Source organism: Microchirus variegatus (genome assembly GCF_963457635.1).
Source record: "Microchirus variegatus genome assembly, chromosome: 6".
Lineage (NCBI taxonomy): Eukaryota > Metazoa > Chordata > Actinopteri > Pleuronectiformes > Soleidae > Microchirus > Microchirus variegatus.
This window is the reverse complement of record NC_139807.1, coordinates 25,598,603-25,624,750: the sequence shown is the minus strand read 5'-3', so window position 1 is coordinate 25,624,750 and position 26,148 is coordinate 25,598,603. Positions and strand designations below refer to the sequence as shown.

At 43.8% G+C, this 26,148-nt stretch overlaps 1 protein-coding gene across 1 annotated transcript; it reads right to left on the bottom strand.

Annotated features, from left to right (window-relative positions):
• Window positions 1-1,135: 1,135 nt before the first annotated feature.
• On the bottom strand, window positions 1,136-18,907 carry snphb (syntaphilin b; the record flags this gene model as incomplete). The annotated part of the gene is made up of 6 exons (XM_083890846.1): window positions 1,136-1,625; window positions 1,944-3,089; window positions 3,168-3,317; window positions 4,345-4,446; window positions 5,956-6,084; window positions 18,858-18,907. 6 exons carry the CDS (start codon window positions 18,905-18,907, stop codon window positions 1,136-1,138), a joined length of 2,067 nt encoding a protein of 688 aa, XP_083746972.1.
• Between the last annotated feature and the right edge of the window lie 7,241 nt (window positions 18,908-26,148).

Below are 26,148 nucleotides of genomic sequence, written 5' to 3'. Positions count from 1 at the left end.
ACAGCCTGATTTATGAGATAAAGACTTTTCTCAAAGACTCCTCCCCCTCAAAATTCTGACTTTATTTCTCAGAATTTAGATTTTCTCTCAGAATTCTGACTCTTCAATTCAGGCTTTTTTCTGAAAATTCTGACTTTTTTTTTTTTTTCAAGACTCTGTCTTTTTAAAAATGTTGTTTGCAAAAAAAACAATATCCCTAATCCTCTTCCCTAGACTTATGGATTTGCCTGATCATTAACATTTCCCCCTGGACTTAAAAACAAGACAATCAGCGTCAAACATCCAAGCAAAGATCATTAATTTCATAAAATGTTAGCAGACATTTGTTAGCAACAATAGCAGGACCATCACAACCACGCCAGAAAAACAAAACTTCATCAGTGTCACACAATAAGGTGAAAGGTTTCGAGCTTAAACTGTGTTTTTCACATTGTAAACACTCACAACCGTTATCACATTATAACAAGAAACTATCTCAAGTGTTTTTTTTGTAGCAGAAAGTCCGACCGCAGTGATTTACTGTGAATCTCAACAGTGGAATATTTTTTTTGGTCACATTGATACCAAGTCACTGTAAAAATGTCAAGAGCTAGTTCACAACTGCAGAATACAGCATATAAAGGTGAGTTCATCTCAGCATCATTATAATGTGAAACATTTCATGCTATAGTGAGGTTATTTAGGTACTTGTTATAACGTGGTAGGTCAGAGAAATGTGAAAATATGTCCATTATTATCATTTGTTTTAGTTTAACCGATCTATGTTAGTCCGGAAATGATTGACCATTATATAGCACATTTGTTCCTGTGGATTAATGCTCTTTGTCTTTCTTAGTATTGCTTTGTACTCACTGAATTCTGTGTAAAATAATAACCGTTCACATTATAATGTGTTACTGATTAATCTATATTTTTCTGACGTGAGATTATTACACTTCCCTACACATGACAACAGGTTAAGGTGTGGTCAGAAATCTTAATCATAAAAACTCATTTCCTGTTCCTGGTGCCTCATCATTTTCCTCAACTCACAACCACAACCTCTTCTCCTCGCATCCATCCAGCTGAAGATAAAGAGTCAAAACAGGACAGGTTCCATTTTAAGGACCAAGGAATTGCTGAACAGCTTCTTTTCTTATATTAGTGATCCGCCCAAGTCTCCCCCGCCTGCGGGGTAATGCCTCAGCCCTCCTCCCCTGCGCAGTGAGTGCAGTGCCACAGTGCAGCAACCTCGCAGTAGCGACCCAATGTGGTACATGGGCTGACCGCCACGGACCGGACCGCGGCAGAGCCACGCCACCGTTGGCACCACCGGGATGGCCACAGCGAGCAGGTCAATGAGGAAGTGACGACTCCAGTAGCTTTTCTGGATCATCCCAGGATCTGATTCTGACTCTTCTGCTGCGGCGCCCCCTGCTGTGCCCTGTTCTTGAGTTTCATCTTCATCGTGCACTTCCACTACAGTGACACCAGCTATCTCCTCGTGGGACGTAGATCTTTGTGGCTGGGAAGTATGAGGCTGTTCTACACTGGGTGATACTCCAATAATTGTCTCGACCTGAGATGATCCTGCTGAAGGATCAACTTCTTCCTTGCTGAGGTTTCTCATTATTGTTCCATTCTGCCTGGTTTCTCCACAACAATTTGCAAAGTTTAGCTCACCCTGCATCCCTGGTGATGTCTCTGCGAAATCGCAGAGCTCTACTGACGTTGCTTCCTCCACTGCACATCGATCTTCCACCTCATCACCATCCACTGGGCCGTCCCTCTGTCTCTGCTGCCCTTCATCCTCCAGATTGATCACTAACTCTTCACTCTGCTTCTCCTCTTTTGCCTCATCTTCTTTCTCTCTGTCTTCCATCTCCTGTTTTTCCTCTTCCTCCACTTCGTCTTCCATCTCTTTACACAAAGGTCTCTCCATGGAACATGCCACAGTAGCAGACCGTGGTAACGGAGGGTCTACAGGTGTTTTGGAAACTGGGATTGGTTCTGTTGCCGTACTCATTATTGTCGCTGTGGTTATTGAAGTTGTGGTGGTGATGGAGTCCAGATCCTCCTCACCCCCATCATCAGAAATCCAGGTGGAGGTGGGGCTGCAGCCCTGGGAGCGGAAAGTGCGTTGCTCTGCAATGGTGTCCAGATCAGATGGGTAACCCGCTGTAGTCGGGATCGGGCAGCTTTCAGTCTGAATGCCTGCTTCCCTCAAGGGGTGCAGGTACAGGTGGTGGTGAGATAGGCATGGGTGACTCATGCAGCTCACTCCACCCAGTCCACAACGCAAGGGCACCAGCCGCTCGCCTGTGCAGAGCTTCTCATAGGTGGAGGAGTGTGGCATAGTGTGGGGAACAGACTGGGACAAATTGTGAGGGAAAGAACGAGGTAAGGTATGGGAGTAGGTGTGAGGGAGAGAGTTGGGTAGAGAGTGGGGTAAGGACTGAGAGAAGGCCTGTGTGTAGGAGTTGAGTAAAGATGCCGTTTCCTCAGAGAGGAAGGCGGCCTCCAGCAGCAGGTCAGCCCGGCTGGGAATGCCACTCTCTCCACAGCACACAAACCCACTGTCCTGGGTGCCATCACCAGACAGACAGGGGAAATCCTGCCCATTGCCATTCTGGTCTGCCAACACCTGATCAGTGAGTTTAGTGTAGGTGGAGCTCCGGGTAAGAGACCGAGCAGGGGAACCTTCACAGGAACAAGACCCTCTCCCTCCTACTGCCAGTTTGGGTATTGCTCCAGGACTTTCCCCTGACACCGACGCCGGTGCCGAACCGCCAACACGGGTCCGAAAGCCTATGGCTTCCCCCTCTTTGGCTAATCCAGCCTGGGCTAAATCCATACTGAGCAAGAGGTTCTCCAGCTTGTGGTTCTGTGTGTTGATATCCTGGAAGTACTTCTGAACCCCCACGTCCCCACTGAGCCCACCTGCATCACTGAGCCTGCAGCGGACCGTGTCCACAGCCTGTTTGAGCTGCTGGATCTCCTGACGCGCCTCCTTCAGAGCCAGCTGAGCCTCCACACGGTGACACTCCTCCTCAACCCAGTCCTCCTGCATCCTGTACAGCCGACCCCTCAAATCATCTATCTCTGTGTCCCTGAGAAAGAAGGAATGGGCATGAGACAAGGGTGAAAGATGTTTCATGATTATGTCTGCTCCAGTCTCCGTAGCTCACCTGTCTTGCAGTGTGGTGATGGTTTCTTTTAGCCTGGCCCGCAGGTGTCGGATACACACCTCCTTCTGCTGCAGGGGCGTGAGGTACTGCTCCGGTGGAGGAGGCCGAATACCATGGTTGTCTGTACATGATGTGTACTTCTGGTGGCGTCTAGGACACACAGGACAGGATATTTTGAGATATGTCATGTCTCTGAATTCAACTGTGTCATATATCAGTATGCAATATTTTTTGGTACACGGATCTATTTTACATCTGGGTACCAAAGCGCACTCATCATTTTTGGTAATGCACAAATAACTTGTTTAGCCATGGCTAAAGCTGCTATCACGAACTTGACGTTGACCAGACAAAATACACCAGGGCACTTAGTAAGATAACACGTGTGCTAGATCATTTGCTTGTGTAATATAATCCAGGTCTCTGAACTGCTGCCCACATCTTGTTCAGTGATTCAGATAATTAAGTAAAAGGCACTTCAGTCTGATTATCAGGCTAGTTCAATTCACAAGGGAAGAGAAATATATTCACATTTGGTTTGAAATGTACAGATCCCCAGACATAACATGTCGGAATAAAACATTGGCGATAATAATAATAATAATGGTTTTATTTTGAGAGCTTAATATTTTCTCAGGTGGTAGTTGGTATAAAAAGTTTGAGAACCACTAATATAGAGCATTGTTATCGACTGGTATTGCTAGTCACCCCCGTGGTGATGTCACTCTCAGTTCTGATGTTCTTTCCCTTTTTCCCTTTCACCCCAACCTGTCTAGGCAGATGGCTGCACATTTTTGAGTCTGCTTCTGTCAGAGATTTCTTCATGTTTAAGGGGAGTTTTTCTCTCCACTGATGCTCAAAATTGAACTGAATAGAAATAAATGTAACACAGCAATAACTTGGTCTGGACTTGGTCTGGATATATCTCTGAGAATATCTTTGTCATTCATTCCCCGGTCTGTCCAATATTGCAGCTTTGTTTACCCTCAATGAAGTAGGTCAAAATAGCTGATACATAAATTAGTAATTAGTACTCGGCTTATAACCATTTCATGGCCAAGTATCAGTATTTTGTAAGCATGGTTTATATTTCTAGGCCACGTTTTTGTGAACACTAAATCCTGCATTTTGGAAGCATGAAATCATGTGTTCATTGCAGAGGAGGCTAATGTCTCACCCTTTGGTGGGGCTGCAGTCACTGCCTTTACAAGAGCCTGAGCTGCTGCTGACAGAGGCGTTGCCATGGGGATCTCTATTGCTGGGTGTGGCTGGCGTCCGCCTGGTCCAAAGTAAGAGGAAGAGACATGTTAATCTGTTCACAGCGACACCAGAGAAGCACACACTGAGGTGACACTGAACTCCAAACCACCATGAAGAACGCTGTCCATAAGCAGGAAAAAAATAAAAAAATAAATACATGAATGAATGGAGCCAATTTCTGTCCAGATCTTCAAACATGCATGTTCAAACACCATTAACAGACACATGACAAAAACACTTCTGTCTGAGAAACAAGAACACACACAGAAAGTCAATGTGCTCTGATGGAGAAAGATGGAAACCAAACCAAGTAGTAGAAATTACACATTCAGTGACATAAGCAAAAAAAAAAATAAAATCTTTCATCAGGAGATAAAATGAAAAGCAGAAGAGTGAACAAACAAATAAAAGAAGAGCGATGGGTCGGACTAGATGATGCTGTGGAGACAATTCATAACATCATGGAACAATCACAGCGAGGGATGGGACAATATACAATGTTATCATGTATCGCGATAGTTGTGATAAGTGCATTTTGTAGAATAACCATTATCAGGAGAATTGTGCATGAAGAAAAATCATTTGAATTCAAAATGCGGTCTTGCTTGCCAATATAAACGCCTATTGATTTACTTTAGCTGCATCTTTAAATTACAGTTATCTAATATATGTTAAGATTCTTGTTTTTAACCACAATGTTCACTCAAAACTCTGAATAACTTTTTGTTAAGTTTTTGGTAGAATTGTGCTTTTGTAACATTTAGAGCCCCAACTAGCGATCGTTTTCTCGGTTAATCGAGTACTTATTTTGTTCATAAAATATTTTGTCAAAAAATTTTGATAAATGTTGATCAGTGTTACCAGAAAATATTCACATTTAAGAAGCTGGAAAATGTGAAAGAAAAAAGAAAACTGAATAATTGACTATCAAAACATTGGGGTGTATGTAGGGAATATTAGTGACTTTATAGTGTTTTAACAATAGAACACAAATTGGTGTATTATTTTTTGGTAATGCTAGTAATGTCTTTGCAGCATAAGTGATGTGTATTTTTTTATACATAAGTAAATTACATGTTCCTGTAGCATTACACATTTGTGTGAATATTCTGTCAATATTGTAGTTAGTAACATGTTTTTATAACATTACAAAATGTTGTTCTAACATTTTTTAACTCAAGTAATTTTTGTCATGTTAGAAAAATATTTTGAATTATGTTTCTTAACATTTTTATATGTTGAACCCAACTTAGCAATGTTTGTCTGATGTTCTTCAGTTTCACTCATTCATTCATTTTTGTGCACAGTCAAAAACGTTTTACTTTATAAAAATGATTTGCAGTTACTTTGTGCCGAACAATCATGACAGCACATTTTGATATCGTCCCATGCCTGTTTTCCACAACAGTGTCTCATCATTCCCATGCTTCAGAAGATCAACAACACCGAGCGACTCAGAACAGACCGAGAGCGAGAGGTGGAGGGAGAGTTTGTGGAGCGGCCATGTCGGTCCGGAGACTTAGTGGACGTGTATCCTTTACTTGGCGACTTTGACGACGACGATGATGATGGAAAGCCTTTAGTCGGACGCATTGAGACCATATAGCCTGTCTCCATGGGAACGTAGTCTAGCTCAATCAACCTGCAGTAGTCAAACCTGACCAGGTAGAAACAACAGGGTGTTAAAGCACAGAGGAGAATGCCTGGATAAAGCCGTCGTGCACAGTGTGAACCACATTCATTCAGTCTGAGCAGCAGCCAGCGCAGATGCCAAAAATTAACAAGCACTCACAGACTGAAGACACGATAACGCTGTTTTTTTACCAGAGGAAAGACATGGTGCTTTCATATCACAGGCTTCTCAATGGATTCTCATATAAAACGGATGTAGCTGAAGTCATTTGTAGAGACTGGCACAGAATACAATTGACTAAAACTGCATCCTGAGATATATTTCAGAATTGTCTAATGATCTGTGATTCAATGATTAGTGGAGCCAGCCACACATTTAGCATTTATCCTCAGAGCTTCATTCTTCTTCAAAGAACAAAAAGCCCCTATGCCAGGGGTTCTCAAAGTTTTGATACCTGAGGGCCAATTTAGGAACCCAACATTGGACTGAGGGCCGCCAAAGGAAAAAAAAAGGGAAAAAACTGAAAGAAATCCCATATTAATCATTTTAATGACCAGATTTCAGTTTTACAGTCTAAGTAAATATTAAGTAATATAAGCGTTAATATAATATAATTTAAGCATTAATATAATAAAGCTTTATAATTTACTGGGTAATTACCCAGTATTTTGGCCATTGTTCTTACCTTCTAATTACAGGTTAATACCAAGTAACACATTTCTGTTACCATATATTTACTGGGTAAATAGCTAGTAATTGGGGGCTGTAGCTACCTGCTTATTACCAGCTTATAACCCAATAATACACTAAAATTCACCATATAGAAACCAGGTAAATACCCAGTATTTTTGTTTACACTTATTTGTCTGTATCCAGTAATGTCCAATAAACATTTAACAACCTTAGTAGCTCCTGGATTAAAACAATCAACTGTAATTCATTGCGGGCCGCCATAAATGTTTCTGCGGGCCGCCATTGGCCCCCGAGCCGCACTTTGAGAACCACTGCCCTATGTCCTTCGTTCGTGTGTCGTTCTCCATCGTCTGTTCTCCGTGTTAGAACAGAATTGTATGGAGTTAAACAGTGCCTGTGTTTTTTAATTATTACTGTGACCTCAACTCCTGCACTTTAAATGTCAAACTAACTTTGCAGAGTGTTAAACTAGTGTTTTGTCTAAAATAATCGTCTCCTAAATCTGTACTACTTCCATGACATGTGCTGACCTCTTGGCCAGGTCACCCTTCGATCTCAATGGGTTTTATCTGGTTAAATCAAGGTTAAATAAATACAATTGTGCACATAACATTTAAATAAACCATATACAACTAAAGTACAGCTTGTAAAGAACACATTTGTGACATTTACATGGAAGTGTTTAAATCTTGTAAAGCCCTTTGTGTAAATAAGTATGATGATAATAATTTATTGGTAGTGAATGTGGATACGTAAAAAAACAGAACAAAAAAAAAAAACACAAAAAACCCCCCACACCTGTTGTTTCAGCGTTTCAACATTTGGTCTCTGTAAACCAGTAAAAGCAATTAAGCAAATAAAAAAAATTAAGTTAAATAACTACTTTTAAACACTTTTAATCAGTGCTACAATCCTGCTGAAATAACATTATTGCGGGTGACAGTGCAGTGTTATCTGTGAACACAGTATTACACCATATCTACAAATACTCATAGTTTCAATAAAAAAAAATACAAATCTGCTACAAAATATATATATATATATATATATATTCATTCAAGGATTCAAGCTGAACAAGAATGTGAAAGCAAACATTTAGAACTAAAACAAAGCCATTTTGGCAGGAAGCAGCGCTATTCACATCTAAAGATATTGTCACGATCTCACCTGCACCTTCCTCTCAATTTTATTATTATTGTTGTATTGTTGTGGCTGCTGCTCTCCTTCCCACTCTGACTCTGCAGGAGGCGTGACTGATCTACTGCCAGACACCGGTGATCGTCTACACCTGCGCGGCTCCGCCTCACCTGCTCCGGATGAGCAATCAGCGGAGCTTAAAGGCGGAGTCATTCCTCCTCACCGGTGTCAGATCGTTCTCGTACTTTCATGGGTAAAGTCATGCCATTGCTCGCTCGCTATACTTACCTTGAAAAGATACTCACCACTCCGTCTCCGCTCCAGGTCGTCACGTCTCCTGCCGGTCGTCTTCTCCTGGCTTCTCTGGTTTCCTTCTCCCCTGGAATCTCCAAGTCACATTGTGAGTTAAGACTTCCTCAAGCTGGACTCTCCCTGCGCCCTGAGTCAGCTCCCACTCGCAGCCGCTGCAAAGACTTTATTCTTTTCCACTCTACGCACTGTCCACTATCACTTCCCCGTTTGGGAAGTCGTTTTGTGTTACCCCCCTTTTGTAATAAAAGTATTGTTTGAAATAACCTGTCGTCATCGTCTGCTTTCGGGTCCACGCCACCAACCGTAACATAACGATCTGACCAAAATGGACCCGGCGGACTTTGACACTTTAAAACAGGCCATTTCCGCTCAAGGCGTGTTAATCGGGCGCCATAGTCAGGCCCTCTCGGAGATCACTCAATCCCTCCGAGAGCTAACTGCTAACGCCGCTAGGTCGGCTAATTCCCCGGTAGCTGCTTCCGCTTCCGCTATTCCCGAACAGGCTACTACTGCTAACCTTAGCCAGGTAGCTCCCCCCACTAGCATGCCACGGGAGCCGTTCGTCCCGATTCCCGAGCGTTTCTCGGGTGAAATAGGGCGGTGTTCGAGCTTCCTTTTCCAATGCTCTCTAGTCTTCAACTTACAACCACGCACGTACCCGGATGATCACGCTAAAATCGCCTTCGTTGTGAATCTGTTGTCTGGACGAGCCGCTCTGTGGGCCACGGCGTCTCTCGCCAATGCGGCACCCGGCTCCGTTAGCTACGCATCCTTCACCAATAATTTATGTAAGGTCTTCGACCATTCACCCCAAGAATCAGATATCTCCACTAAACTAATTAACACCGAACAGGGCCGTTCATCTGTGGCTGACTTCTTCATTCAATTTCGTATTCACGCGGCACAAAGTACCTGGAATGATTCGGCGTTACGTGCGATGTTCACACGCAATCTAAGGAGGGAGATACGGGATGAGTTAGCGACGCGAAATAACGCCTACGATCTCGATTCCCTGATTGAGCTTTGTATTCTCTTGGATAACCGCATTCAGGAACGAGACCGCGAAAGAGCAGCTCATGCCCGTCACCCCACTAACCACTCACGCCCCGCTAATCCGGTTCCTTCTCTTCCTACTTCTCCTGGTTCACCTGAACCTATGCAGCTGGTGCGCACTCGACTCACCTCCGCAGAACGGACGGTGAGAGTTCGGAGCGGAGCCTGTCTCTACTGCGGCGAACTGGGCCACCTCCGTGCCACCTGCCCAGTTCGCCCAAAAGACTAAGCCCACCAACGCACGCAGGAGTGTTGGCGGGCGGTGCCGTTTCCTGTGCCTCCCAGAAGCGTGTGATCCTCCCTGGGCAACTCCGGTGGGACCAGCAGTCCCTTCCACTTTCCTGCCTGGTGGACTCCGGCGCCGACGACTCCTTCATCGACCAAGAGACTGCACTCCAGGCCGGGATACCGACGACACCACTCGAGGGACCCAAAGAGATCCACGACCTCGACTGCAGAATCCTGGCCACAGTTACCCACCGAACCCAACCCATCGCCTTGGTGTTATCTGGAAATCACCACGAACTGATCCAACTCTTCCTGATTCCGTCTTCATCGTCTCCGGTCCTGCTGGGCCTGCCTTGGTTGTCGCTCCACAACCCGCGGTTCGACTGGTCGTCTGGGCAGCTATCCAGTTGGAGCGTCCCGTGCCATTCTCGCTGTCTCCGTTCCGCCCTGCCGGCTCCGTCGATGGTTCCTGTCCCGAGTCCCCAGCCGCCGGATCTCTCCTCAGTTCCTGCCACCTACCACGACCTCGGAGAGGTCTTCTCTAAAGACTTGGCTCTCTCCCTTCCTCCTCATTGTCCCTATGATTGTGACATCGACCTCCTTCCGGGGGCTACACTACCATCTCGACGCCTCTACAATCTTTCCCAGACCGAACGTACCTGCATGGAGGATTACATTAACCAGTCTCTGGCCGCTGGCCTCATCCGCCCCTCTTCATCCCCTGTCGGCTCCCTGCGGCCTTGCATTGACTACCGGGGTCTCAACGAGATCACTGTACATAATAAGTTTGCCCTACCACTCATGGACGCCGCATTCAGCCCGCTTTGTAAGGCTAGAATCTTCACCAAACTCGACCTACGCAACGCATATCACTTGGTTCGTATAAAGGAGGGGGACGAATGGAAGACGGCCTTCAACACCCCTGTCGGACATTTTGAGTATATGGTCATGCCCTTTGGTCTAACTAATGCTCCAGCAGTCTTTCAGCACCTAGTTAATGACGTTCTGCGTGACATGCTGGACAAATTTCTCTTCGTGTATTTGGACGATATTCTCATATTTTCCGAATCCGAGGAGGAACACGTCCAGCATGTCCGCATGGTGCTGCAAAGACTGCTGGAGAACAAACTCTATGCCAAAGCAGAAAAATGCACCTTCCACGCTTCCTCGGTGCCCTTCCTGGGGTTCATAGTCGACCGAGGAAAATTATCACCGGACCCAGCCAAGATCAGCGCGGTGAGGGACTGGCCCACACCTTCCAACCGCAAACAGTTACAACGGTTCCTGGGGTTCGCCAACTTCTACCGTCGTTTCGTGAGAGACTATAGCAAGGTGGCTAACCCTCTCACCCAACTCACCTCCCCCCGGCAACCCTTCCTCTGGTCCTGCCAAGCCGACGCAGCCTTCCAAGAACTCAAGGTACGATTTACTTCCGCACCTATCCTTTCACACCCTGACCCCTCTCTACAGTTCGTCGTCGAGGTCGACGCCTCCGACACTGGAGTTGGAGCTGTCCTCTCACAACGCTCCACTACCGACCAGAAGCTTCACCCATGCGCCTTCTTCAGTCGTCGCCTATCCCCTGCTGAAGCCAACTATGACGTGGGCAACAGCTATTGGCGGTCATTCTGGCCCTACAAGAGTGGAGACACTGGCTCGAAGGTGCGTCCCTTCCTTTTATTATCTGGACCGATCATAAGAATTTAGCCTACCTAAGAGACGCTAAACGCCTAAATTCTAGGCAGGCACGTTGGGCCCTGTTTCTGGGGCGATTCTCGTTTACCCTCACTTTTCGACCTGGGTCCCGGAACGTTAAACCTGATGCACTGTCTACAATATTCTCACCTGATCCACCTTCTCTATCCCCTGAGCCCATTATGTCTCCTTCCTGTATCGTGGGGGCTGCTTCCTGGCCAGTGGAGGAGAGGGTTCGGCGGGCCCAACGGGAGGAACCGGACCCGGGGAACGGTCCGGCCAATCGACTCTTCGTGCCCGGTGCGGTTCGCTCGGAGGTCCTACAGTGGGCACACAACTCCAAGCTCACCGGTCACCCCGGCAACAACCGCACCCTCCAATTCCTCCGTCAGCGGTTTTGGTGGCCCTCCATGATCCAGGACACGACCGAGTTCATCTGTGCCTGTCCCGTCTGCGCCCGGGGTAAGACCTCTAACCATCCTCCTGCAGGTCTTCTCCAGCCACTCTCCATTCCTCGTCGCCCCTGGTCCCACATAGCAGTGGACTTCGTGACCGGTCTACCGCCGTCTCGCCTCAACACCACGGTCCTGACGGTGGTGGACCGGTTTTCGAAGTCTGTACACTATGTGCCACTTCCCAAGCTTCCTACGCCTATAGAGACGGGGGAACTCTTGGTCGAACACGTCTTCCGGCTCCACGGATTCCCACTGGACATCGTTTCCGACAGGGGTCCCCAATTCACCTCCCAGGTCTGGAAGGCATTCTGCTCGGCGATCGGAGCATCCTCCAGCCTCACTTCAGGGTACCATCCACAGTCCAACGGCCAAACTGAACGTGCTAACCAAAGCATGGAAAGTGCCCTCCGCTGTGTCGCTGCCCGTCACCCCGCCTCCTGGAGCTCCATGCTGCCGTGGGTGGAATACGCCCATAACTCCCTGGTCTCTGCTTCCACGGGCGTCTCCCCCTTCATGGCTACTCTGGGCTATCAACCGCCGCTCTTCGACTTCCAGGAAGAAGAGGTGGCCGTCCCGTCCGTCCAGACTTACCTCCGACGGTGCCACGCTGTTTGGAGACAGGTCCGGTCTCTCCAACGATCTTCCAACTGAAGCCAGAGACAGGCCAATCGCCACCGCGCCCCGGCTCCCGACTACAGACCCGGCCAGAAGGTATGGCTTTCATCTAAAGACCTCCCCTTACAGGTCGAGTCCCGGAAGTTGGCGCCCCGGTTCATTGGTCCATTTGTCGTGGAGAGGATGGTCAACGCCTCCGCCGCCCGCCTGAGACTCCCCAGGTCCTTAAAGATCCACCCGACCTTCCACGTCTCCCTCCTGAAACCGGTGGAGGAATCGGACCTGAGTTTTGTTTGAAATAACCTGTCGTCATCGTCTGCTTTCGGGTCCACGCCACCAACCGTAACAGATATACAGTATATAACTAATGTATTAACATCTTAGCCAGGCAGTTATGTCAGGTAACCACAGGATGGTGAACAGATGATGAAACAGTCGGGGACAGGCTAAGCTAACAGGAGAACATTTTACCGGATCGCCAAAGAACCTGAGGACAGCAGATGTGGATCACTGCTATAAAACACAAACACTCAAAGTGAGCGCAGAAGACCGAGAGTTGGGAATCTACGGACAACGGATTCCACTCAGAGCGGTCACTTCAAATCAGATACAGAATCAACTTGCCTGGTTGGCAGTAAAGGGGAAACTTAAGGGAAACCAACTTACAACAAAAGTGCACGATACTGGTGAGAAATGGTTAGGGGCACAATCTTTTTAGTGAAGTTTTCCCCAAAATGTCCTTTTTAAGTTTAAGTTGGTTTATTTGTCTGATGTGTTCAATTTCTCTGGAGTAGAATGAAGGAAACTTTTTCAGAATGTTGAAGATGTGGTTAATGCTGCAGGTCTGGAATAACGTTCGCTCCAGCAGTTTCCACACTCGTGCAAATCACCTGGGGGAACTATAAGGACGCCATATATTCTAGTGACATTGGCACTGGTGCCGTACATAGGTTTTTCCTTGCTTGATCCTAAAAATGAACATGTACTGGTTTTGTTGTTTATTGCTATTTTATTGTGTTGTATTTATATTCTGTTGTGTCATTAATATTATTGTTACTACTATTGGAAAATGTGGATAGGGTTTTCATGGTGTCAGATTTTAGATACCGCCCAACTCTACGATCTTTTACTCTAAAAAGACATCACTTGTTGGCCTACACATTCACTGGCCTACACAGTGGGAGGAGGAGACAAGCAGGACCAATCAGAGCAGCCACGGAGGATCTGCACACAGGATACGATTACTCTGCAGAAAAATATGACGTCAAATTTTCACACATCTACTGTAGATTTGTATCTCATACTTTGACAAAACTTATGCCAAAAGATTTGCTGAGTGCATGTGTCCTGTGTGAGGGAGGGACGGAGGCCAGATATTGATTACCCAGTAGCTCGCCAATGATCAATACATGACAACAAGCCAAGACAATAACAAATCAAAAAGCAGCTGAAGCAGTGAATCTGGAAAAGGACAGAATAAACAGATTTTAGGACAGTGGTTCTCAAAGTTGGGGTCCAGGGACAAATGTTTTATGATTTCACAAAAAAATGACAAAACTAGACAGAAAAATGTTTGAAGGGATATTTAGACTTCTGTGTGACTGATGTGAAACGGAGTCGGTAAAAATGCTTGGCTGTTTGTTTAAGGAGTTATGATCCAGTGTGTAACATTTTGGAAGTGTTTATTGGCAGAAATGTAATATACTACATATTAGGAGTGGGAGTCACAGGGTACCTCACGATACAATACGTGATACCTGGCCCACGATACCAATAATATCACAATACAACAATTCTGTGATAATCAGTATAATTCAATCATATTGTGATACGTCAATATATCTGTCTGTAGCTTGGCAAAGAATGCAAGAGATATCGGTAGAAAAGATGCTTCCACCTTACTACAGACATATTGCTCATAGCAAGTTCTTTCTGATGGCCACTGCAGCTCCATGACTGACATGGGGATTGGACAAGTGAGTCTGCAACAAACTCCACTTACTCTCTTTATTTAATCTTTACTTGGATTGGAAAAAGCTGTGAGTGCAGTTTATTTTGTAAAGTTGGGGACAACTTTTATTGGGACAAATCTGTAGAGAGATGAAAGCTGGCTATGAGGCACTAAAGTGCGATGGCTGTTGAAGTTTTGTAGCGGGTTTTTCCAGGAGAAAAAAAAGACATCTATTTTCTGATGTTTTTTATTCAATCTAACAAAATTAATGTTACGATTGTGAGTTGGAGTGTCTCCACTGGCTCCAAAAAGTTTGAAAACCCCTGGTTGAATGTGTGACAGTCCAATCCATGTGGTGGATATAGTTTGTGATTGTGTTTCCAAGGAGTCAGGTGTTGGTAACTGTGAGCAGAAATATTCCTTTTCTGAGAAGATCCGTGATCAGTGATTCCCAAAGACTGGGTCAGGACCCAAACAAATTGACAGATTTTTTAAGAAATCATTTGTTTACCAATTAGTCTCTACATCATGCATAAATCTGCTTTTGTCACAATTTATATTGTAATTTGGGTCACAATTGTTTGCCATCTTTAAAAAGTGGGTCCCCAAATAAGAAGTTTGAGAAACACTTTGGACATTTTAACAGTGTAGATTCCATTGTAATGTCATTCCATTGTTTGTCACCAGCTGTGAGACTGGAACTAGTCCTTCTACAAAAAACAAAAAAACAAAACATGGTTCTTTTGATCAAGCAGCTGTAGTGAAACCAGTGATCACTTGTGATCACAGTATGCTTCCACAGTGAAATAGCAGAGCTATTTGTAGCATGCATGTAGCCGCTAACACACAACTCCATGCTACCAAAGGATACACAAAACCAGGACCAAATAGTTAGTATTTTAGTATACAAATCTACTACAAATACTGTCATGATGTACATGGTGTGTTCGGCAGTAACATTTGCTGATAAATATAAATACTTTTTAAATATAAAAAGTGACATAGAACTTAGGTCAGGTCAACAAATTAGCTGTCCACTAAATCACTCACTAAACCAATCATAGCTACTGTATTTTGGAACAACAAACCTGTTAAAGGAATACTTCACCTATTGCATTTAGCTTTGTATTACTCGATTAGGGGTAGTATTTTTGAGAAATTGTGCTTCCCAACCTCAGTTCTCCCTGAGTCGAAACTGCAACGCTAATTCCAAACGTTTTAGACTGACACTTAAGGGGACGGGACCTCCTGGCAGACCTTTAAATAGTGTCCGCCATCTTTGCTAACAGTTACGCTAACAGGACCAAGTGTCACTGTTGGCCACGTAACAAAAAAAAAAGAATGAAGCTAGTTCTCAACTCACCACCAGTGACACGTTGTCCTGTTAGCGTACCGGTTAGCAAAGATGGCGGACACTGTTTACATTCTGGGAGTGGGAGGTTGGGAAACACAATTTTTCATAAATACTACCCCTATTCTAGTGATACAAAGCTAAATGCTAATCGGTGAAGTATTCCTATAAGTTTTTTAAAAAAAAATTTCTTAACCTGAAGTTTCATACACTGAACTCTAGTAAGAAAAACACTAAATGAGCTCCTTAGCCACTACAAATCAATCTTTACTTAGCATAACTGACAAGCGAGGAGCTTCTATGTCTGAAATCAAGAAACGGCCATTTCAGAAAGAGCCGTGAATTTCATTTTGGAAAATTGCACTCACCCTTGTTATAAACCGCAGCCATGCAGCACTAAAATCTAAAGCCTGACAAGTGTAGCAGAGGTACTGTAAGTAAGGGCTGCCCTTACTTACAAATGAGAAAAGTCCTGGTCCAAGTCAGACAGGCAGCATAATGTTGCCAATGGCCTTGTTTTAGTGGCTACATAGCATGCTGGAGCTAAAGCTTCAGCTATGGACCATGCTCTTTGAGACATGGAACAGTAATTGTGTCTCACGCAGGAGGCGCAGGCACAGGAACGGCCACGGACGCCGTAGCCACTGTAGCCACCGTAGCCGTAGTAGCCACTGTAGCCGCTGGCTCAGCATCCGACCCGGACGCCGGCTTGGGCACCGGGACGGGCGAGGACGCTAGTGTCTGCTGCAGACGGCGTTTGGGCTGCAGCACCTTCAGAGGGTTGAATCTGAGGAGGAGACATGACAGAGAGGACACCACAGCTACAGACTGAGCCGACCCTGGTGAAAAAACCACCAGAACCACCATTCTGAGTTCTTGTTTCTAATGTTTTTTTTCCTGTGATCAACAAACTCTAATTTGGCTTTTAACACTTGGAGGATATCTCGTCTTTTCTTGCACATTTAAAATGCAGACACTTGACGGCATATTCTCAAAAAAGGTAAAACACAAAATGTTAAATGGTAAAGTCAGCAGCAAAAGTTCATACAAGTAGTATCAAGGTTCCATTAGATATTAAAACACTTCGCATTACTTGACATACTTGCTACTGAGGGTCAGTGGCGTGCACAGGTAGACACTAGGTCAGGGGTCTGCAACCTGCGGCTCTAGAGCCATGTGGCTCTTCAGCCACTCTGCAGTGGCTCCTTGTAGCTTTAGAGATCAAGGCAACAAATAAAAGTGTTTCAATATGTTGTGCATCACATCCAACGTCGATGTAAAATGCAATATTAAGTACACGTTTGGATGTGTCCTGTCCATCTTTGGATCGAAAAGATCCAAAGATGAACGACATACAATCCAAATATTTGCTTCGTTTATTTCAAAATGGGTTCATTTTAATTTCTTTAATTTGCCACAAACAATGAAACAATGGAAGAACCAGGTCTACGCCAATATGTGTTTTGTTTTTGCTCCACTTTATATGATGTTGGGTATAAACTGAACATGTTCTTAAATGTCATAAATGAAAGAGACTATTGCTACTGTATATAGTATGTCTGTATAAAAACCTTTATACGTGTTATTATCTTCATTTTGTGGGTTTTTTTGTGGCTCCAAAAGAATTTTATTTGGGTGGAGAGACGACAAAAATTGCTCTTTTCGCCCTAAAGGTTGTAGACCCCTGCACTAGGTGGTCCTAAAGCAACTGCCCTTTGCCCTCTGGACCAAGCAAGTGCCCTTTTGAAAGTTTTTTTTTTTTTGTGGTCCATGCTGACATGATCATCTATAAGTGCTTGTCGATTAAAAGCGTGTGATAATAATGCCCAAATTAATATTCCCTCCATCCCCCACCCCGCCCACACACACCTCTGTCAACGTGAACGCGCAGAGCGGACACAAACGCGTTATTATAGCAGCAGACAGACAGTGCACAGCCTGTAGCCCGCACACAACTCCTCCCCTGCCCACCAGCCAAGTAACACATACAGTAAATGAATAAAGTCGAGTGTGTTGTTTGCCCCCTGAGCCTCAGTTGCCAAGCTATAACTTGCATTTATTTGTCTTTGTGGTGAAGTAGCCTGTCTCAACGTCACACAGCTGAGCATAAATAATCTGACTGCTCACCTGCTTAAAGGGATAGTTCGGAATTTTGAACATAAGACCTATTTTCCAATTCAGCCGGTGTGATGGAGACGTCTGGAGACGTTTTTCAAGAAATTTCATTCAGTTCTTCTAGTTGCCGAGTTCGCTGATGCTATGGCTAGCGCAAGTCAATGATACAAGTTAGCATGGCATTAAAAACACTCACACCGACTCCACAGTGCACCCGAGGCAAATCAATTGTAATGGCAGTTATCGATGTACATATCTTTTATTTATTTATTTTTTTCAATTAAAAGTTTTCTGATTTTTCAGCTCCTTAAATGTAAATATTTTCAAAACTGATGTTTTTATTGGTTTGTGGACAAAACAAGACAGTGGAGAACATCATGTTAAACTAGTACTTGAATAACCAAAGAAAATAATTGTTAGTTGCAGCCCTAAAAATCTCTTTCTGTGTCTGTGTGAGAGAAGAAACAAATGTAGGTCATGGGTTCCAGTCTGGAGCCTTAAACCATTAGAATTCCTTTGGTATAATGGCAAACAAATCACAACTGCCATAAACTCAACTAACTACGAGCGACTTGTTGAATAATAAAGTTGTATTATTTAGTCACAAGTTTTGTTTTTCGGAAGTGTAGGACCTAGCATCGATAGACAAGACTGAACTCTATATACTTATAAAATGTGGGACAAAATATTTGACTTTCCCTCACACTGATATCGGAGTCTATAAATGCCTTAATGGACGTTGGAAAAATCACAGTTCCATTTCAGTCCATAAAAACTCAACATCAGTCTTATCCTTTATCCTGGTCCAGTAAACTGACCAGGAAGTTCAGAAGCTGTGGGAGAAAACACATCCATATACAGTACAATCAAAAACATGTGTTCAGGTCGCAGTTTGCAGTCGACCACTCAGAGTATCCAGGTTATTTTAAGAGCAGCTCATTGGGCAATGATACCACAGCTCTTTCAGCAAATATTCCATGGAAAGAAACTGAAAAATGCACAGAAAGTAAACACATTTCTGAGTTTCCTGAACCTCTAAAACTATGCCATAAATACCAGGAAAGAAACTCAAGTTACCAGGACATGTTTGAAACAAAAACAGAGAAACACACATTTCATTTAGTAACTAAAAAAAACCAAAAGTTATCTGCTTGTATATTTGTAATATAACAACTCGACACTGTCCACGTACCGGCGAGAGCCCGACGCAGACCTCCGATTGGCTGGAGCAGGAGCAGACATCGACCCAAAACAGCCTTATTTGTGCACAAGCTCACGTCTCGTCCTCACTTTGTCTGTCTCTCGCTCTCTCTCTGTTCCTCAGATGTCCGGTCACGGCCTGGAGCCTGGAGGACGAAACAGACGAGAGACATGATGTGACCACGTCCACTGGGGATGAAGAGAGCATGGAGCGAGGGACACGAGGAGCAGTGACGTCCTGAGAAACAGACACACACAGAGTTAGAGGCAGCTGGAAAACCTGGTGTGTTATTATTGTGAACGTTCATATAGCACTGCATGGACAGTTCGTATCACCAGTTCTTGAGGCTTTTTAAATCTGTTTAACCTTGTGTTATTTTGATGACATCCATGTTTCCAGCTCAGGACAGATATTTATACCATTTCCATTAAAATGTATGGCAGAGAAATTGAAAAAAAAATCCACATTTTCAACCTTAACAACAAACAAATTATGTTTTTGTTGTTGTTTTGAGGAGGGGTTGCTGAGGCACAGCTTTGTAAGATGTATGTCAAAATGTAAGGTATATTTTCAAAGATTTTGGTCAAAGGAAAATGTGCATTTTATCTGTGTTTCCATTGGCTGCCAGAAAGCCTGGAATAAGCAGTAGGTGGCGCCAAAATCCACATCACAACAGAGGAGGAGCGTCAGTAGCTGCTGATGTATGGTTGTGTTTACAGTTTGACTGATATGTCCACAGAGAAAATCAGTGTTTGATAACTGTGACACATGGAGTTGATCTGAAAAACTTCAATGTTAATTTTAACTGGATGGAGGCGGCTTGTCCTTCACCTCTGCCCCACTGTCACAACAGATGAAACCACACACACGCAGATCATCATTCAGGATTTAAAGGGACAATGTGTAGTATTTATGGGTTTATATAACCCAAAATCCACTTTCTTATACATATTATGTGCTCCTGCATTGTCTAGTCGCTGTATAATAGTTTTTGTTTCATTTTGATAGTGTTTCAAAAAGTCATGTAAAATAACATGGTCGCGAGCCGCGGTTGCATTGCCACTGTTAGCAGCGAGACGCCATGTTTCTACCGGAGCCTGTAGACGCGAGAGAACAAATCAAGCGTCTCTTTACTTGTAGCGGAAGTCCTGCCTCCACTCTCTCCGCTTCGTCTGCTACAGCCGCGGTAGCTCGCCCTCTCCCACGCCTCACGAACCTCATCTGCTGACACGGAGAAAGACGACGAGGACGACATTTGACCGGCTGAGGATACCGTAGCGCTCAGGGAAGGGAGGGGTGAGCAGAGGAGCAGTTCTTTGTTGTAAATTTCAGCCTCTCCTCTAGATGGCACTATAAACTACTTACTTCACCTTTAATAAGTTTAGCCTCTAACAAAAGCGTTCAATGTCACCAAGATGGAGGCAGAAGCGCCTGTGCTGACGAGACAGAAAAACATGGAGCAGGTGGAGACAGGTCGAGGTTAGGTTAGGTTTTGTCACGGCTGTCTAAATGAATGAATGAATGAATGTCATTGCATTGTCTGAAGGACAATAATTGCACAAACCTCTCTACACAAGTACTCCTTTTTATTGGGTGGTTTTACTGTACTCTTTTTGTGTGTGAGGTATTTAAAGGGACAATATGTAGTATTTATGGGTTTATATTACCCAAAATCCACTTTTGTATACATATTATGTGCTCCTGCATTGTCTAGTCGCTGTATAATATTCTTTGTTTCATTTTCGTAGTGTTTCAAAAAGTCATTTAAAATAACATGGTCGCGGGCCGCGGTTGCATAGCCACTGTTTGCAGCGAGACGCCATGTTTCTGCCGGAGCCTGTAAGGACAAACGCGAGAGAACAAATCAAGCGTCTCTTTACTTGTAGCGGAAGTCCCGCCTCCTCTGTCTCTGCTTCGTCTGCTACGGCTGCGGTAGTTCGCCCTCTCCCTCGCCTCACGAACCTCATCTGCTGACACGGAGAAAGACGACGAGGACGACATTTGACCAGCTGCGGATACCGTCGCGCTCAGGGAAGGGAGGGGGTGAGCAGAGCAGCAGGTCTTTGTTGTAAATTTCAGCCTCTCCTCTTGATGGCACTATAAACTACTTACTTCACCTTTAAGTAAAAGTACAAATAACCACAGAAATATTTACTTTAGTAAAAGTACCAAAATGACAACCCTAAAAGTAAAAAGTACCTGATTTTAATTGTACTTTAAGTATTAAAAGTACTTGCATAATGATGACTTACAATTCTGGTCATCTGTCAGGGTAATCTTCAGAGTTAAATGTCAATAGCAAAACCAACAAAGAAGTCTGATTATAAGAATTATATTTAACTGCAACACAAATATTTAATGTCAATTGCAGTACATTAACCATTTTAACATTGTAACAACAACACTGTTAGCTGTTACTGTTACCGTATGTTACCACTGTTACCATACGTTTGAGGCTGTGAACATTTTTGATTCAGTGCATGAGTTTTAGTTTGACAGGAACGGGCACGGCTCAAAAGCTCGCGTTGATTAAAGCCTTGTTTATACCCGCACGTGCGATGTGGCGCGGGGCTCCGCAGACGGCAGGGGGCGCACAACCAAAATATTCAACTTGTGCTGCCGGATAAACGTACGCAGCCTAGCAACAGTAGTAAACAACTCTACTCTACTCTCTTGTTTTGTTTTGTTTTTTAGGACAGTGTGCACGTACAATAATCATTTAAATAATATACATTGAGACGAGCGTGCGCACAGGCGTCAGGTGCGTTCACACTTGGCATGACACTTATCACCCGTCACCCTTCATTATTTGGTGTCGCAATACGTGTGTCTGTATGCACGTGTATCGGACGCATGCTTTTCAGTCTTTAAGCAGGCGTAGGCGATGCGGTTAAGGCGTTTTATTATAGTGTGCTTACATAAAACGCCCCCGATAATGCATGCACGCACACACGCACATTCATTCCCCCAATCTCCCTCAAGTGAGCCCCCAGTGCTTTGGAAACTTGAGCTTGAGACACTGAACATGGTGGAGACACAAGGAAAAACTAATTTTTAACCACTTTACAAAAGCCTGACCTGATAAAATATACGGCCACTTTAGTCTACAATATCTTTAGAATATAGTTGCTACATAAAAGTGACACAAATTCTCCAAAAGAGTGCAGCAGTAGACTGCAGCCCCATGTCCCTGCGAGCTAAAAATAACGGTTTTCTCTATGGAGTTTGGTGGAGGAGCGTACACGGTTTACCGACTTAAGTTTCCTGTCAAAAAAGGCTGTATAACAGCGAGATAAAGGGTCAAACAAGGTCTATATTCTTTTTTTCTTGTGTCCTCAGTGTTGAACACAGGACATTCAGTGAAAAAACCCTCAACTATAACCTTTTAAAACTGGCTCTGTTTTTGAAAAACAAACACTGATGTTGAATTTGTAACCCCCCTGCCTGTGTCAGCAGGGATACAACAATGTGCTGAGTCACTGTGCGGAGTCAGGGTGCTGTGGAGAGCTGTGCACTAGTGCAGTGTGTAAGGGAAAAACATATTATTCTGCCTTCTCTAAAGTTAAGCACAAGCCTAAACATCTCAGGACGGTGCCTGCTGCAACTATCTAATCACAGCACTGGCTCCAGTCTGTTGTCTACAGAATTTGTCTCTTCATATTTTCACTGAGCCTGACCAGACTCGGGTAGACGGCTGACAACACTAGTCCTCCCCAAGGTCAGCTCCATGTATCAGCAGAGAAAGCACCTTTAAATATCCTGACTCTGGGACTCACAGGCAGACTGACAGAAGATGTCCGACTGTTAACATACTTGTTTTATGTTCTCCTCAGATCTGAGCTGCTTCCAATGAAGATTTTTCAAATTAAATCATCTCTGACTCCATGAAACGCAAATCTCTGCAACAACAGTGTCCTGTCATGAGCTAGTTGCCTGACCATTTGCTTTCACCGTCCAGTGTTACATAAGAGAAGAGCAACAAGGAACGTCACTCAGAAACGACTGTGAGGTAACCTGGAATATGATGCTTGTTAAAAAAAATACTATTTTAAATGTTTTTTTCTTTACGTACTAAATATGAATATTTTAATTTCTTTAAAAGTGAATTGACTTGGAAAAAATATTCTAAAAAATATATCTTCCCCATATTTTTACCCTAGAGCAGGGGTGTCAAACTCATTTTGGTCCGGGGGCCGCATCCAGCTTAATCCGACCTCAAGGGGGCCTGACCAGTAAACTCATCGCAAAATGACATTGAAGTAATAATAAGTCCACTTTTTTCTTTGTATTAATTACTTGAAGAAAAACGATTAATGTGCCGCACCGCGCGGCGTGTATGTAAATTCCTATGCTAGAAAAAGACCTTGAATGCACCAGTGTTACTGCGGCTGAAAGTTACGTGTGTGGATCAATAATATGAGGAGAGAACGTGGAAACACGACAGAAAGGAAGCCTTTGGTTGAGAAGAAATGTAGGACAACATCTACATCTTTCTGCAGTGCTTTCAAACGTGTGCTCTTCATATTATTGATCCACACGTCACTCGCTAACTGCAGGCACGTTACTGGTGTGTTCAAGGTGTTTTTCTAGCATAGGAATTTACATACACGATCAACAACAAAGGGCTTGTGAAGCTTGTGAACATTTTTTTCATAAATAAAATATATCCACCGGTGTCAAAAGGGCTGCCTGTTTGACACCTGTGCCCTAGAGTGAAGTGGTCTACATTTGTAAATATGATACTATGTCATCATCTCTTCAGTTCAGGATCTCTACAACACTCAGTTCTGCCTTGTGTTCCTCTGGTTGGATGAAGATTTGGTTTATAGGCACACAGGGAGGGATTTCTTCTCCTGTACACTATGTCCCAAGTCAAGAACATCTGGTGGAAATGCTCTCATTGATTAGAATGGAAGCGATTTGCAACGGCGACCGCGCTGCTCACCTTCCGCGGCTGTAACGCGTCCAGTGGAAATCCAGGGTAATAATGTTTGGTTTTAAGTAGCTGTCGTGCAATGCATGCTGGTACATATGGACACCGTGGTCGTGGTAATTTGAGCTGACGAAAATCAATTTATCTTATTTATTTTAAAAGCCATCACAGTGGCTTCATGTCTAATGGGTAACAAGAGAAACACTTTCCTTCCTGAGCATCTATTGCTCTGTGGACATGCAGAATAAAGAGTGTATCCTAAAGTCAAGAGCATCATAGTCACACATTCATCACTTCCATCCTAAATGTAGGTTGAAATTGAAAATAGAGGCCAAACATAGGGCACAATGACTCAGTGTTCACAGTGTGCAGAGATCAGAGATTCTGCAGAGTCACCGTCGTGCTGCAGCAAACGCAGAGTGGCTTAGCTCTGATCCAGAGGAGCAAAGCAATAAAGCACAAACACAGCTTTTACTATGCCAACAGTCAACAACAGTGACAGAGTACTGAAGGAAATAAAGAGGGAGGAAAACAGAACAACACATTGTAAAACAAATCATCTCTACTTGACTTTAAAGCCAGTGAACAATTTTTATTTGGACTTTTGCAACATATATTCTGATTTTGTGACAGGAATTAACATTTAGCAGCTCATTTAGCAGCAAGTTCAAGATAAAAAGCATAAAATGACTGCCTTTTACACGACTCTCCTGTCTGATGTTAATGACATCCTCATATCTGCGTTTAATTAGGGCAAAGGCTCAAAATATCCTGTGTCACTGGTTTGTCATTAGTGAGACGAGCAGCAGCAGCAAAAGTCACTCTGCAGCTTCACTGCTTGTGTGAGCTTTTTTCCCCTCTAAGGCAAAGATAAACACAGGAAATCAATATTCTCAATCACTTTAAAACCACATGGTAGGAGACAGGAGGTGAAACCCACATTCATCTCTTTCACTCGATACATCAGACTCCATTCAGAATGAAGATGCAGCAATATTATTTACTAAAAATAGTTACATAACCTCAAAATATAGCAATTATAGCAAACACAGTAGAAATGGGTACCTTTTAGGGATGTGTATTAGCAAGAGCCTTGAATTACTATACATAATCTATGCCATAAAGGCGTGATGATGTGATGCATTTGGATACGATAAGCAACAAAATGTTTTTTTGTTTATCCCAGAAAATAGTCACATTTATGAAAAAGTATAATCATAAAAATAACAGCATGAATCGGTTGGGCTGATTAATTTGGCCAATATTTGCCAACATTGGCAGATTATATAAGTTGTACTGCATCATTATGTATACAGCGCCTTTCAAAACAGAGCTACACAGCTACAAATAAAGGACAACTAACAAATCTGTGATTAAAAAAAAACAGTAAGATCAGGTAAAAGCACAAAACTAAAAGATTATATAAATAATAAAACAAAAGCAATAAAAGGCAAAACAAAAATGTCATGTCTGCACAGCAGTAATGGTAAATGGTCTGTATACATAAAGCACTTTTCTGGTCTTGATGACCACTCAAAGCTGCTTTACACGACAGTTTGCCATTCACTCACACTTTCACACTCTACCACTGAGCTACTGTCACTCCTTAAAGGGACACTGTGTAGTATGTATGGGTTTATATAACCCAAAATCCACTTTTGTATACATATTATGTGCTCCTGCAGTCGAGTCGCTGTATAATAGTTTTTGTTTCATTTTCGTAGTGTTTCAAAAAGTCATGTAAAATAACATGGTCACGGGCCGCTACTGCATTGCCACTGTTAGCAGCGAGACGCCATGTTTCTACGGGAGCCTGTAAGGACAAACCCGAGAGAACAAATCAAGCGTCTCTTTACTTGTCGTGCAAGTCCCGCCTCCACTCTCTCCGCTTCGTCTGCTACGGTCGCGATAGCTAGCCCTCTCCCTCGCCGGCTTCTGACAGCTCCACCGCGGCCACGAAGAGCTGTCCCTCGCCCTCTCCCCCTCCCTCTCGTTGTCTGTTCACCCTCAGCAGCACCGGACGTATCTTGGCTCTGCAAATGTAAATACGTTCCCTGCTAACCTCAACTCGAAATGGCTATGTGAAATAACTATCATTACCAGTTATTGCGGTGACAGTTTGTGTGAACATGCACCTAGCTCGCTATTAGCCATTAGAACGCTAACACAGTATGAAAAAAAATATATCAATTAATTTCGCTATCGTACATGTCTAAGACTAGTGCTAATGCGATATACAAAAGACACACTTATACATCTGAATAAATACTAGAACCTCATCTGCTGACACGTATCGCTCAGGGAAGGGAGGGGGTGAGCAGAGGAGCAGTTCTTTGTTGTAAATTTCAG